Source organism: Cyprinodon tularosa, unplaced genomic scaffold (assembly GCF_016077235.1).
Source record: "Cyprinodon tularosa strain WSP-4 unplaced genomic scaffold, ASM1607723v1 ctg37, whole genome shotgun sequence".
Lineage (NCBI taxonomy): Eukaryota > Metazoa > Chordata > Actinopteri > Cyprinodontiformes > Cyprinodontidae > Cyprinodon > Cyprinodon tularosa.
Window position 1 is genome coordinate 3,990,010 of NW_024039085.1, and position 13,157 is coordinate 4,003,166.

The 13,157-nt window shown below is 39.1% G+C and overlaps 1 protein-coding gene across 3 annotated transcripts in view; it reads left to right on the top strand.

Moving 5' to 3' along the window:
• fam135a (family with sequence similarity 135 member A) overlaps positions 1-11,658 on the top strand; it is a 28,370-nt gene extending 16,712 nt beyond the window's left edge. Inside the window, exons 4-21 of one of the 3 annotated variants that reach the window (XM_038296391.1) lie at positions 1,420-1,559; positions 1,641-1,711; positions 1,809-1,982; positions 2,081-2,207; positions 2,696-2,849; positions 3,811-3,888; positions 4,257-4,306; positions 4,754-4,912; positions 6,582-6,655; positions 6,757-6,911; positions 7,009-8,866; positions 8,971-9,131; positions 9,217-9,308; positions 9,555-9,652; positions 9,757-9,908; positions 10,019-10,129; positions 10,225-10,338; positions 10,588-11,658. In XM_038296391.1, coding sequence (XP_038152319.1) covers positions 1,420-1,559; positions 1,641-1,711; positions 1,809-1,982; positions 2,081-2,207; positions 2,696-2,849; positions 3,811-3,888; positions 4,257-4,306; positions 4,754-4,912; positions 6,582-6,655; positions 6,757-6,911; positions 7,009-8,866; positions 8,971-9,131; positions 9,217-9,308; positions 9,555-9,652; positions 9,757-9,908; positions 10,019-10,129; positions 10,225-10,338; positions 10,588-10,793 — 3,974 coding nt within the window. In that variant the 3' untranslated portion in view covers positions 10,794-11,658. Of the gene's footprint in view, positions 1-1,419; positions 1,712-1,808; positions 1,983-2,080; positions 2,208-2,695; positions 2,850-3,810; positions 3,889-4,256; positions 4,307-4,753; positions 4,913-6,581; positions 6,656-6,756; positions 6,912-7,008; positions 8,867-8,970; positions 9,132-9,216; positions 9,309-9,554; positions 9,653-9,756; positions 9,909-10,018; positions 10,130-10,224; positions 10,339-10,587 lie in introns of all 3 variants that reach the window. The other 2 variants (XM_038296389.1, XM_038296392.1) reach the window with 2 other exon arrangements.
• The last annotated feature ends 1,499 nt before the right edge of the window (positions 11,659-13,157 follow it).

The following is a 13,157-nucleotide window of genomic DNA, read 5'->3' on the forward strand; positions in this document are numbered from 1 at the left end:
GATTTCTGACGAACGCCCCATATTAAGAGTTTTTGGAAGGGGAAGATCATGCAGAAATCGACACTATTGTCTTAGCGTGTGATTTGGCCTTTACTCTTTTAGGACTAGTTGATAAAGCTGTTGACTGCACATTTACTCAGTGATATACATCTTCTTTGATTACCTGGATACAAGTGATAAAAATGCCATTAGCTTATTGCTGCATTTAACCACTTTAAAGGAATAGTACACCCAAAACATGATTAGCCTTCATTTTCTACTCACCCCCATGCTGAACAACACTCTGGAGTACTTTTTTGATATCTCAAATGCATCTGGAGATCTGGGAGGCTTCTTGCTGTCTGCTGACATTCAAATAATGGAGGTCTATGGTGCCCGAGACAGAAAGGTCCATAAAAGTCCACAAAAAACGTGTCAATATTCCTCCATACTGCTCGTCCAATGTATTCCAAGTGTCCTGAGTGGGTAGCATCCAGAATTTACTCGAAACAAAGTCATTTAGAATGTTTTTAGAGCATAAACAGTAGTGTATAGGATTTCCTGAAAGCGCGCACATGCGCGTTCACGACGCTACGGAAGCCAGCAGACCAAACCAGATGAAAGTGCGCATTCAGCGTCTGCTCTGCCGATAATGCAAGCGTAGCAGAAGAAATGTGCTGTTTACCTGTGCAAAGAAAGAAACAACAAAAGAAAAATGTCTGAGGACTTCAGTGTTGAGGAAGAGCATGAGTTCTTTGCCGAGCTGAATGCGCTGGTTTGGTCTGCCGGCTTCCGTAGCGTCGTGAGCGCGCATGTGCGCGCTTTCAGGAAATCCTATACACTACTGTTTATGCTCTAAAAACATTCTAAATGACTTCGTTTCGAGTAAATTCTGGATGCTACCCACTCAGGACACTTGGAATACATTGGACGAGCAGTATGGAGGGATATTGACACGTTTTTTGTGGACTTTTATGAACCTTTCTGTCTCGGGCACAATAGACCTCCATTATTTGAATGTCAGCAGACAGCAAGAAGCCTCCCAGATCTCCAGATGCATTTGAGATATCAAAAAAGTACTCCAGAGTGTTGTTCAGCATGGGGGTGAGTAGAAAATGAAGGCTAATCATGTTTTGGGTGTACTATTCCTTTAAAGTACCATAGTATGAATGGCAGGTCAGGGTACGGAAGAAATTACAATTTTTTCGGAGCTAGATAGATTAATAATACATGGAGCTTTATTGTTGTCATAAGTTTAAATACTGTTATAATAGAAATCTCTTTTTTATTTAGATGAGCTTTTTGTTCTCCATGGTGGAGTAAATATACAAAACTAATCTGCCATCAATAAAGAAATATTTTAATGGTCAATTTTAGGTTGACTTCTTTATTTAGCTGTATATTTTATTAACATGGAGTCATATTGGTTTCCTTTTCTAGGCTCAGATCTGGCGTTTCCTGCTTCAGTCCAGGATGACGTCATCAGCAGCAAAACTTTCCAAATCTTGTATAAGAATGAGGAGGTTGTTGTCAATGATGTTCTCCTCTTCAAAGTGATGATGCTTCTGGATGAAAAGAAGGTCGTTCTTGAAAGAATAGTTGTTTTGTTTTATTGCAAGTACATTCCTTGTGGTTCTGATTGGTTTTCTTTGTGTCTGCAGGTAGAAGAGTCGCTAAACGAAATGGATTTTCAGCTCTTCCTGGATTTGTATTTCACAGATGGCGATTATACGTAGGTGTACAACAGTGCTGTATAAATAATATAACTGCATCTCTGCTCCAAGAAAAATCACAGCTAAAGTCTTGTATCTGTGTTTGTATCCCTTCAGACCAGAAGACCCAACTTGTCTGCAGAATATAAGCGGCCGCATACTTCATTTGCACTTTAGCCTCCAGCGGGGCATCCACCAACACATTAACGTCATGTTTGACTACTTCCATCTGTCTGTCATCTCTGTGGCCATCCACGCCTCCCTCGTGGCACTACATCAACCCCTAATAAGGTCTGATGAGTAGAGAGAATATTGCATGAATATTATTTGTCAGTAGTTACCATCTTAATCACTGCTTTGCTTTTGTTGGGGGTCATATTCTCTTGTAGTTTCCCTCGACCTGTGAAAACCACATGGCTGAACCGCAACGCTCCAGCACAGAGTAAAGATTCAATCATCCCACCTTTGGAGAATGTTGTGTTTGGTAGCAGCTATGTGAAGCAGACATCACCAGATGTAAGTTTGGTCGTTTTTAGTCAAGATAAAATGTTGTTGTAGCTGCAACTAACCTCTTACAGTACTTTAAACTCTCATGCTTTAGTCAGTAAAATAAGACGGATGAATAAAATGTGTTTGGACTCCATTGCCTTGTGGCCTCATATATATGACAGAGAAAGGATTTTGTTAGATGTTCATTAAAATAATACTGCCTAACAAATTAGATTGTTTTATATTCATGTGTTTGTTACCTTGTGGCTACTTCCAAGGAATATTCTACATTATGAGGACTTGTAGGTACTTTTTAAGACCAATGAGTGGTTCCCACACAGGAAATAACAACCATTGATCACATTTTATTTCTTATTTTACGCTAGTTGACATTGAAGCCATTGTTTTTGCTTCAGAAAATCTATTAATTCTTATCCCAACAACACAGAGACGCAACCCCTGCTGTGTTTTGCAAAAACCTAGTTTAAGATGTTTTGTTTTTTGTTATCCACCAGGGGAGAACATTCCTGGTGTCGGACAGCTGTCTCCAGCATGCGTTTAGCATGCATCATAACCTCTGCTCCATTCTCCTGGTGGCTTACCGGGGCCTCTTTGATTACTTTACCTCTATAACCAAGGACCTACCCTCCTCCCATCGTATGGAACTAGGTATAGTACGCTACACTCGATTCATTCATCAGCTGGGATGAAACCGTAACACCGTTGTCATGGCTTTACATTTGCATGTCTTTTTAATTTTTCAAGTAATGTCAAGGTTAAGTTCTTCCATTTACCTTGGAAGTTTGGTTTCATCTGGGAACCATGATATTCCCAATGCAAATGAACTTTAGAAATCAGTGGGATTCACAGGTCGTCTGCTTTAGTTACCCAATGAGCTGACGGCAATATACACTGATAATTATACATTATCCTGGAGTTTGTGCACTTAAGTACCATAGCCACAATAACAATTTGGCTATATTGCATTTCCAACTGGTTATATATAAACAAAGAGAGATGCAAATGAGCATATCATTGGGAGTACAAATGTTGTAGCCTGGCCAGCCAGACTAAGTTATCCTGCGTACATGGCATATTAGTTTGGAAGGAAGGGGATAGAGCCTGATTTCAAAGGCAGGGCTAACAGTCAGCAGAAACCATTTAGAACCAACCAGATTACGGTGAATATAATGCAAAAACATAAAAAAAAAACTTTTAAGCTTGTGGGACATAATAAAGGGCATTGATAAGACAAGAGAAGATTAATGTTTAGGAGCCTCTGGCCTTCTAAGTTTGATCCCTGACATCAGTGCTGGATCACATTTAAAATTCAACTTATGTAAAAATAAAAACATCATTCTGTTTTTTTATTCAGTTTTTATATTATTTTTTCACTCATATGTTTTTGAATCCCATTGAATGTCCTCTGATTCTACCCTATTAAACCCTTTAAAACACACATTTTGGGTAACTAATTAAGCTTACAAAACACCTGCAGTCCATAGACGAGTTAACAACCCAAACCAAAGCCCAACTAACCATGTAACTGCCAAAGCTAATCAAAATGAGTGGAAAAGCTACTAATCTGAGAATTGAAGGTTAAACATGCCTATATGTGCAATCTTACTAGCCAAGCCCAGCATGCAGGCCCTATATGAGCGAGTACTCAGAAGACCATATCCCCGAGGGCAAAGGCACGTCTACATAGGTATGTCCTGACCCTTTCAGCTCCTCCAATCAGCCTGCCTTTCTCTTCCTACTTCTCTTCACTCCATTTTCCTCCATCAGGAAAACTGCACTTTTTTGATCCACTTTTCAGAGAAAAAAATTCCTCAGCTGCTTTCTTCTTTACTTCTACTGCTGACTTCTTATCTGTAGAGGCCAAGGGCAAAAAGTTTGAGATGTTCCTCGTCTATAAAACTTCTTGGCCTTGTCTGGTCATGTTTCTTAGAGAAATGCCTTCCAACATCTGTTCTAGCTAGCACAGCTTTCCTTTTCAGAGTTCACATTCTTTTTGTCAGTTTCTGTGTGGTTAAATAACTTTTTTTTTTTTCTCCTACTCCCCCGCCTCCTCAGAACAACTTGACTTGGAGGCCCGTCTAGCTGAGCTATGTGAACAAGTAAAGGTCAGACTCCTTATGTACTTTTTCTTGTTGTTGGATTGTTGTCCTTTGATGTTAATCTGTTGGACAATTAAGTGTTTAGCTCTTTAAAGTGCTGTCAAATCCTTAATGAAATGATGCTAAAATGCAAAGTAAAGTGTAACTTTTTAAGTTGATGAGAAGCTTTATTAAACTTAGATACCAATTTAAATTTAAATGCATGTGTGTTTTTAAATGTTTTTTTTTACACTTGGAATTGTTAAAATTCGCTGGTAAGATTGATGAATGATTTTTTTTTTTATGAACTTAGTTTGGAAACTCTTTAAACCATTTGCAGCAAACTAAGTCAATAAGGGCGAGACAAAAGTTTTCTCACCCTGAGGCATATTTGTTTAATTTGCTTCCTTATCCTGTTAAGGAAAACGCCTTCAACTTTCTGTCGTTGGTTGACTTGTTCCCTTCTACTTTTAGGTTAAGGCGGAGTCACCTGACGAGCTTGCAGAACTTGTTAATATGAACCTGGCACAGCTCTGCTCTCTGCTCATGGCTCTCTGGGGACAGTTCCTTGAAGTTGTGTCCCTGCAGGAGCATGTAGCAGCCCTACTAGCCATGGAGCACCACACACTAAGAGTGAGTCTGATGCATCACTTCTGCATTAATAGTAAACATCTGGGGAAAATGAACCATTCTAAACAATGCTGTCCATTCTGCAAAAAATACTTTCTTAAAAATATAAGTAAACATTAGACCCAGTGTTGTGCCTGAACGCGTTCATTGAACGAAAGTTCATGAACTCGTTCATATTTTGCGCTAACGTGAACTGAACGTACTGTATTACTGCCTGATGAACGTTATTGTGAACTCGTTCATTCTGGTGTCTGTGAACGGCACGCTCTCTCAGTTCAACTCCGTTCAATAGGTTGCCAGATTTCTATAGACCCCTCCAGGCGAAATCCCGGCTAAATCACACCGTAAACAGGCCTTAATATGCAGCGGGGAAAAACACCCAATCTGGCAACACCAGCTACCAGTGTCGTAGCCTACAGCCGCGTGCGCCATCAAAACAAAATGCTGCGTGGAAGCCACAGCAGCATGGGGGCGACCATGGATGCGACAAAGCAGCAGTATGATCACTTAAAACAGTTTTATGAACAGGTGGTCGGTGAGGATGATCGCAACAATCTTACATTTCTCGGCAAACTTTGCCCATCGGCTTTCAGTAAAAAAATCCGCACTTAAATCTGCCTGGTATAATTTTCCAGGATTCCTTTTTAGTATGTACTGAAAAGGAATTTCAAATGGAAAAATAATAATAATAATAAAAAAACATTTGCACCTTAAAGACTACTTTCCTGTTTTTCTTTTACTAATTCCTCATAAAAAAGACCATTCAAGCAGCACATTTTTCCTGATGTTTTTGAGAATATACTGTAGGGATGAAAGCTGCAGCTGCTACTAGTGTGAAGTGAATGGGCAGCAACAAAGCGTTTAAGCAACAATGGGGAAATGCTGTCCCCTCAATGCTAATGTAAACCCTGGTTGGATAAGGATTCAAAACTGGATATGAAGATGAAATCTGACGCACAGTTTCAGTGTTACAACTAATACAATAATTGCTGTCTGTGGTTCTACAGTAGGCTATGGTGTAATTGAGCAATATATGAAAAAAAAAGTATGAACTAGTTCATTTTTTTGAACTGTGAACTATGAACTGAACTAGTTCATTTTAAAATGTGTGAACTGAACTTTGAACTAGTTCACGTAGAACGAGAACTTTCCCAACACTGATTAGACCCATGTCTGAATCTAATGTCCCAAGTCAGATTTATTTATATGAACTAGCCTCTTATACTTGGAGACGAACTTAGAATATGTAAATTAGATTCAAAATTTGGTATCAACAGCCAGCCACAATGTAAAGCCATGACTTTTTTTGACCATCCTAAACACAAGGTGCACTTATTCTACTGCTCCTGTCGCCTGATATACTTTAGCACCCTGAGCAGAGAACCGTACCAAACACTAATCGTTAGAACTAATTTATAGGGACAAATTCTGTTTCTATACTGTAATAAATTTTTTATTTTTTATTTTTTTTTGTTATTCAAGAAACGCATAACCTCAGAAAATGATGACAAGCTTTGAAATTAAGAATGAACACCTTAAGTACAAATTGATTGTAAAACATCACATTTATTTAATACTTGAAAAGTCAAACATTTAGGGTTTTTTTAATTAATAAAAATGTTATCAATATTACTACATACTTAGCCTGTTTTTTATGTTGTTTTTTTTACAGGTAAGAAGGTTTGCTGAGGCTTTCTTTTGTCTTGAACATCCAAGGCAATCTGCACTGGCATATCAGGAACTACAGTAAGTTTTACTGTGAAGTATCTTCTGTTTGTTTCTTTGATAAAAGGTCAGCAACTCCTTTTTCATTTAACTCCTTACTATTCTGTCTTTTCCATCATCAGTGCTCACAGCCATCAACAGATGACTAATGCCATCAAAAGCTCCAGCTACTTCTTGTGCTTGCCTCCTCTAACAGTAGAATGTGCAGACCTTGACGGGGATGTTAACTCTTTGCCAATCATCTTTGAGGATAGATACCTTGAATCCATCACGGAGGGTCAGTACTGTTGTTACTTTGATTTTCACATCAAAGATTGGCTTTCATTCCTGCATTTTTTCATGTCTGTGTTTAATTTAACGTTTTTCCTCCTAAGATCATGATGGACCCTGGCTGGGCATGCACAACACAAAAACTGCCTCAGCCTCCAGTAAAACCGACAAGTCTGGTGCAAAGGACTGCAGCGCCTCAGCCAGCTCAATACCAGAGACACAGAGTTCTCTTCTGGAAAACACCTGGCCGGAAAACTTTGATCCAGCACCTAAGACTAAAGGAAAATCAGTAAAACTGAAGAAAAACTCAAAGACGGAGAACTCTAAGAAGTTGACTAGACAGGGTTCAAAGGATTCTGTGGTTTTAGTGGGTTATAAGAACCTGAAAGCCCCCCATAGCAATATTAGCACAAAGTACAAAGAAGAGGAGGTTTCTGTTAACCAAGAGGAGGAGCAAGATACTCTAAGGCTCGACTCAAGTAGCTTTTCACAGACTAATGCTAGTGCTGTTTTTGAGTCTAGTGGCGCATCAACAAATTCAGGAAACGGTGCTGATGAGCCCGTTGCAGGCTATGGGATAACTACTGCTGCTTGTAGTAAAGATCTTTTCAAAAACCTTTCTGCTTTGGACTCAAAGAGCAGTCCTCAGGCTGGTACTGGGGTTGCTATTACTAGTCAGCACATTAATAAAGGTGTTTATGTAGACCACATTGGTCACAATCTTAAACAGGGGTCTTCTGGCTTGATTGAAAATGAGTCAAAACCAAGTAATGAGGACACCACGCAAGGAGATAAAGTAAACACTCTTCTGCCAAATCAAACTGGTAAAGGTCTTATTCCTACGATAACCCAGACAGGTATTTGTGATTCCCAGCTTCCTGCAGTGAAATCTATTATTGAAAGGCAAGGTAAAGCTGCAGCACAACCAAGTAAGGCCTGTACGTTCTCAGTGCAGGTGAAGAGCGACAGTATCAGGTTCCAAGACGTAGGTGCCCCTAGTGCCTCATCTCGCCTATCAGACTCTGGCATCGAGAGTGAGCCCAGCTCCTTTGGACCTCAGGCAGGACATACAGAGTTGACTGTCCAAAGTCCTGCTCCACTACCTGCTCAGCAGAACACAGTGCAGAAGCCTAGCAGCACAGGAGACTTTCTCTATCCAGAAAATACAAGTGCTGTAAGTGGAGTCCAGTCCTCACTGACTTCCATTAACTCCCTGCCCTCAGATGATGAGGGGAAAGGACAGTCCAAGAGCTCCACTGGAGGCATAATGTCCAGCATTTTGGTGCAGGAGCAGAGTGTCGTGTTCTCTGGAGACATTGCTAAAAGAACCGATGGAACCTGCACCCCCAACACCACCGCTGGTAATTTTCCACCTAAAAAGATCCCACTTGACCAGGAATATGATTTTAAATCAGCAGAATGTTCAGAAATTGGAGCCGAGGAAGCAGGTGGATCAGGGACGTCAAAAGAATCCCACACAGCTTGCCCTTCCAGCAACTCTGCCACGAGTAGCACTGATCTGGTGAAGCGTGGGATGGTGGAGAATTACTTTGGCTCATGCTCCAGCACAGACGTGTCTGAGATCAGTCCTGTGGAAACATCAGCTATCACTCTTGGAATCCAGGCAGAAGCTCCCGTTGAGGAAGATGAGGATGAGACTGAACACGAGATGATTGAGAATGGTTATTATGAGGAAGGTGACGGCTATGATTTTGTGAACGGCGTTGCAGATGATGATCAAACTGCTGCTGAGGTTGGTACTTCTCAAGAGAAACGCCTTCTGCTTGAGCAGCTTGGTACTGCTCACCTCCGTGATACTAAGGAGACATCAAAAGCTCCTTTATGCTCCAACCCAGCCACCAGCACTGTTAGGTATAGTTTATGTAAATCCCCCTACTCCTCCACCTTGTTGTCGTCCAGTTTGCACTGGTATGAATGTGCACCCACGCCACAGATGAAAGCGTGAGTCAACTCTAAGATATTTAGTAATTTTACACTTCATGACATTTTCAGTGTATATATTTTCTATGTTTTTCTTTAGTAATGTATTTCATTTCACTATACAGATTCATCAAGGCCAAAGAAGAAATGAAACAATTAAAGCTTCCTGGTTTCGTGTACAGCGAGGTCCCTGAATTGGCATCTACTATTCCCTACTTCAGCCTAGAAGAGGATGAAAGCTGTGAGGAAGGCATCCATCTCATTGTGTGCGTCCATGGTCTGGATGGTATGGGACCTTCCATTAGGTTCTTTGATGGTAAACTTGCTCATTTGGCAGCCATCTTTATGGATTTTGTTTTACCTGTATGCAGGTAACAGTGCAGACTTGAGGCTCGTGAAGACGTACCTGGAGCTTGGACTGCCTGGTGCTCGTATAGACTTCTTAATGTCTGAAAGGAATCAGGTATTTGCATCATTTTTACAGAGGCATGGATCAGCTTTTTATTGTCTCTGCTAATTGTCTTTATTTTAAAGATGGAAATAAACATTTGCTACAGATTTATGGGATTAAAGTTAAAGGCATGTTTTAGAGTCTCTATACTCCAGTTAACGATTAATTGATTACTAAATTAGTTGATGATTATTTCAATAATTGATTAATCCGATTGTTTCCTTACTACTATTAAACCGACACCCTTTCTGATTTCAGAATGACACGTTTGCTGACTTTGAGTCAATGACAGACCGCCTGTTGGACGAAATAGTCCAGTACATTCAGATTTATAACCTAACGGTGTCAAAGATGAGGTAAGCTGTTTTTTCAGGTTTTAGTTGTAAGAATAGTTTGTCAACATTTTCTGTTTCTCTTAATAAGTTGCTGATGACTTACCTTCCCTGTTATTTCTTTGCAGCTTTGTGGGCCATTCTTTAGGGAACCTGATAGTGCGTTCAGTGTTAACCAGGCCCAGGTTTAAATGTTACCTGAGCAAGCTGCACACATTTCTTTCCCTCTCAGGACCTCACCTGGGCACACTGTACAACAGCTCCGCTCTCGTCAATACAGGTAAACGGTAGCCACGCATTAATGGAAATTTAGACTTTCTGGTTTCACTTGAGGGATTTTTCACAGTTCAAACAGTGTATGACTGATGTGTGGATGCTCCTCTGTCCTAGGCCTTTGGTTCATGCAGAAATGGAAAAAATCAGGATCACTTTTGCAGCTGACGTGTCGGGATCACTCTGACCCTCGCCAAACTTTTCTGTATAGACTCAGCAAAAAATCTGGTTAGCTTTGCTATTTATATTCATATGTTTGGCTTTAAATTCCAAATACAGTATCAGACTCTGATCCTAACTTGTCAAATGATCTGGATTTTAAGGTCTGCAGTACTTTAGGAATGTGGTGCTGGTGGGGTCACTGCAGGATCGCTATGTTCCCTATCATTCAGCTCGAATAGAGATGTGCAAAACGGCATTAAAAGACAAGCAAACAGGTGAGTTAAACCAAGATCAAAGACCCTATCAAGTTTTCCCTTCAAAGAGACTTCTATGTTTCCTTCATAAAATAAAAGTCAAACAAGACTAAAAAAAGTCGCTCCATTTCGTTATACTGATGATGGAAGGGAGTTATATCAAGAGAAAAAACTTTGCCTCTTCTCTTAATTAGAATATAGTGGTACAAATTTATTGCATAAAATATTTTTTTATTTATATATATTCTGTTTCTGTCTTGTAAATACCAGGGCCTGTCTACGCTGAGATGATTGAAAACCTGCTGCTGCCAGTGCTCCAGAACAAAGATTGTAATTTGGTCAGGTATGATGTCATTCATGCTCTGCCCAACACGGCCAACTCTCTAATCGGCCGGGCTGCTCACATCGCCGTCTTAGACTCCGAGATCTTTCTGGAGAAGTTCTTCCTTGTTGCTGGACTGAAATACTTTCAGTAGAACTGCATCTGAAACAAAAACCTGGCTGAACAAAAGGAATGTGGTGCTGATACCTCACTGCAACTTTGATTTTCTTTTTGCTTTTTCATGGTAGTGGAATTAAGATTCTCCGGTTAAAATACACTTAAGAATCATATGTATTTTTTTATGCTTATACTGGAATCAGTAGATGTGTGGAGTTTACCATTTTTATTTTTCTACCATAATTTGTTTTTACTTCTCTGTTTAAAGAATAATTTCTCCCATTAAGTTGTACTTTAATAGTATTTATGAGCTATGTATTTATTTTTAACTTTGAACTACTTTACAAAAAAATTAATTGAGAAATTTTAAATGCTGAACTGGAAGTGTAGCTGCTATTAAATAAAATGTTGGGTTTTGGGGTTGTTTTTTTATTGTTTTTGTTTTGTGAGTTGTCCCAAGTTGATTCTGCACATACTGTACAAAACATTGCAAATGTTTTCACCGATTTTTAAGAAACATTGCATTTTTTGCACCTCAAGTATATTTTACAAGCTTTTTTACTAAAAATGTCATTTGTAAACAAAAAAAGGAAGTTTTCTATCGACAATTTCCCCTCACTTTTAAAGGCATAGGCTGAAGTAGGATCGTTGCTCAGCTTTGGCTTTATTTTCCATACTTGATGCTGTGGAACAGTCTGCACATGTACCCAGCCTGGTGTTGGGAGATTAAAGCTGCCTTCATGATGGCTTTTCAGTATAAAAATTCTAAGCAGCAATCGTTCAGGAAAAAGCACAGATTGAAAGCATTTTGTTAATCATATCCTGAGCCGCTGTTTATATGTTTGTCTGTATATATATATATATTTCGCTGTAATCTATTAAAATGTATTCTGTAAAGTAGATCTTCTAACTTGTCTTTTTTTATATACATATATATTTTTAAAAGGTGCTTCAAACAGTTTTATTGCAAAAATGTTTTTGAAATCATGTTGCAGTATCTAAAGGTGTGCTCTTTCATTTTTATAAATCCATGTTTTAATGCTTTGCTTTAACTTAAAGGTATAGTGGAGGATGTTTTTTCTTCCGGGTGGATCATCATCAAATTAAGTGGTCCTTCTAATTGTCAGTCATTCTGGTGATATGTTTACGTAAGGCCATGCTCATCCCCATTTTCACTTACCGGTGATGAGTCTGACATAGTGGAAAAACTGCAAATCTTCTTTTGGAAAATAAGCTCATAAGGGCGATGCAAGCAGCAACTTTTAGACGGAGAATGCCTAGGAGAAATGGGCTCCTGTATGCTCTCACACCCGTTCGCTCTTGGGAGCGGGTAAAGGTGTTATGCATTTTCTTTTTTTTAAAGTGGAGAGGGCAGGTCTTTTCAAAAATTAGGTGAAATCCTCCCCTATACCTTTAATATGACCTGTTTAATAACTGCTCCAGGATTCACTTTAATTTCCCAAACTATTAAGACCCTTTGACGTTTTTTCACATTCTTATGTTACAACAGCAAACTTCACTGTATTTCTTGGGAGTTTGTGATTAACCAACAAAAAGTAGTGCAACATTTTTTAACTGTATAGATTTTTGTTTTGTGCCCCACTTTTTTATACTCATTGGTCGGAATGTTTATTCTAAGTCTTAAATGACAGGAAACCCTGATTATTATTTTTGTTGGTTACCCAACATTAATGAACCTGGGTATTCTTATTGACTTTTTCCCTTCCGTCTTCCCTAGCCTTCTGCTCCATAACACAGAATTGGTGAAGTGCTTAACTAATAACTCTCCTGTTTACATATTTCCCCACTTCTGCTGCTCTACATTTATTGTCCTGATGGCTGCATCTCTGGTGAACACTCTAGGTTGACTGCTATGTTTGAAAAGGTCTGCAGTTGTTCCAGTGTGTGTGTGTGTGGGGGGGGGGGGGGGGGGGGGTCTATGAAATATTAGAACATTAACAACTTGACTAACCTTAAACCTTGCCTAAACCTTTATCACTGATCTGTCTGATGGTTTGTTGTCATAACCATATATTCGTTTAGATTTACCAGATTATCTGTAATTTTATTTCCCTTTTGGATTTATAAAAGTATTTTAAATGGAATAAATTAAACATTTGAGCCTCCCTCAGAAATTACATATTTGATATTAAGTTACTCTTTTAACTTCAGAGGGCTTTTGTTTCCCCAAATTTAGTTTCTGTTATAAAATTAAAGGCTTTGGCTACAAGCACTTTTACATCTCTTGTTACAAGAACGAAATATATATTTATCCCTTCCTTGCATTAACACCCTCACAACTATTTACTATTTTTTAATTGTCAACAGACTTCATGGAGCTTATATTTTGAAGCCTTATTGTTTGTGCAATGACGAAACTTTTCCTATAGGTGGCAGTATT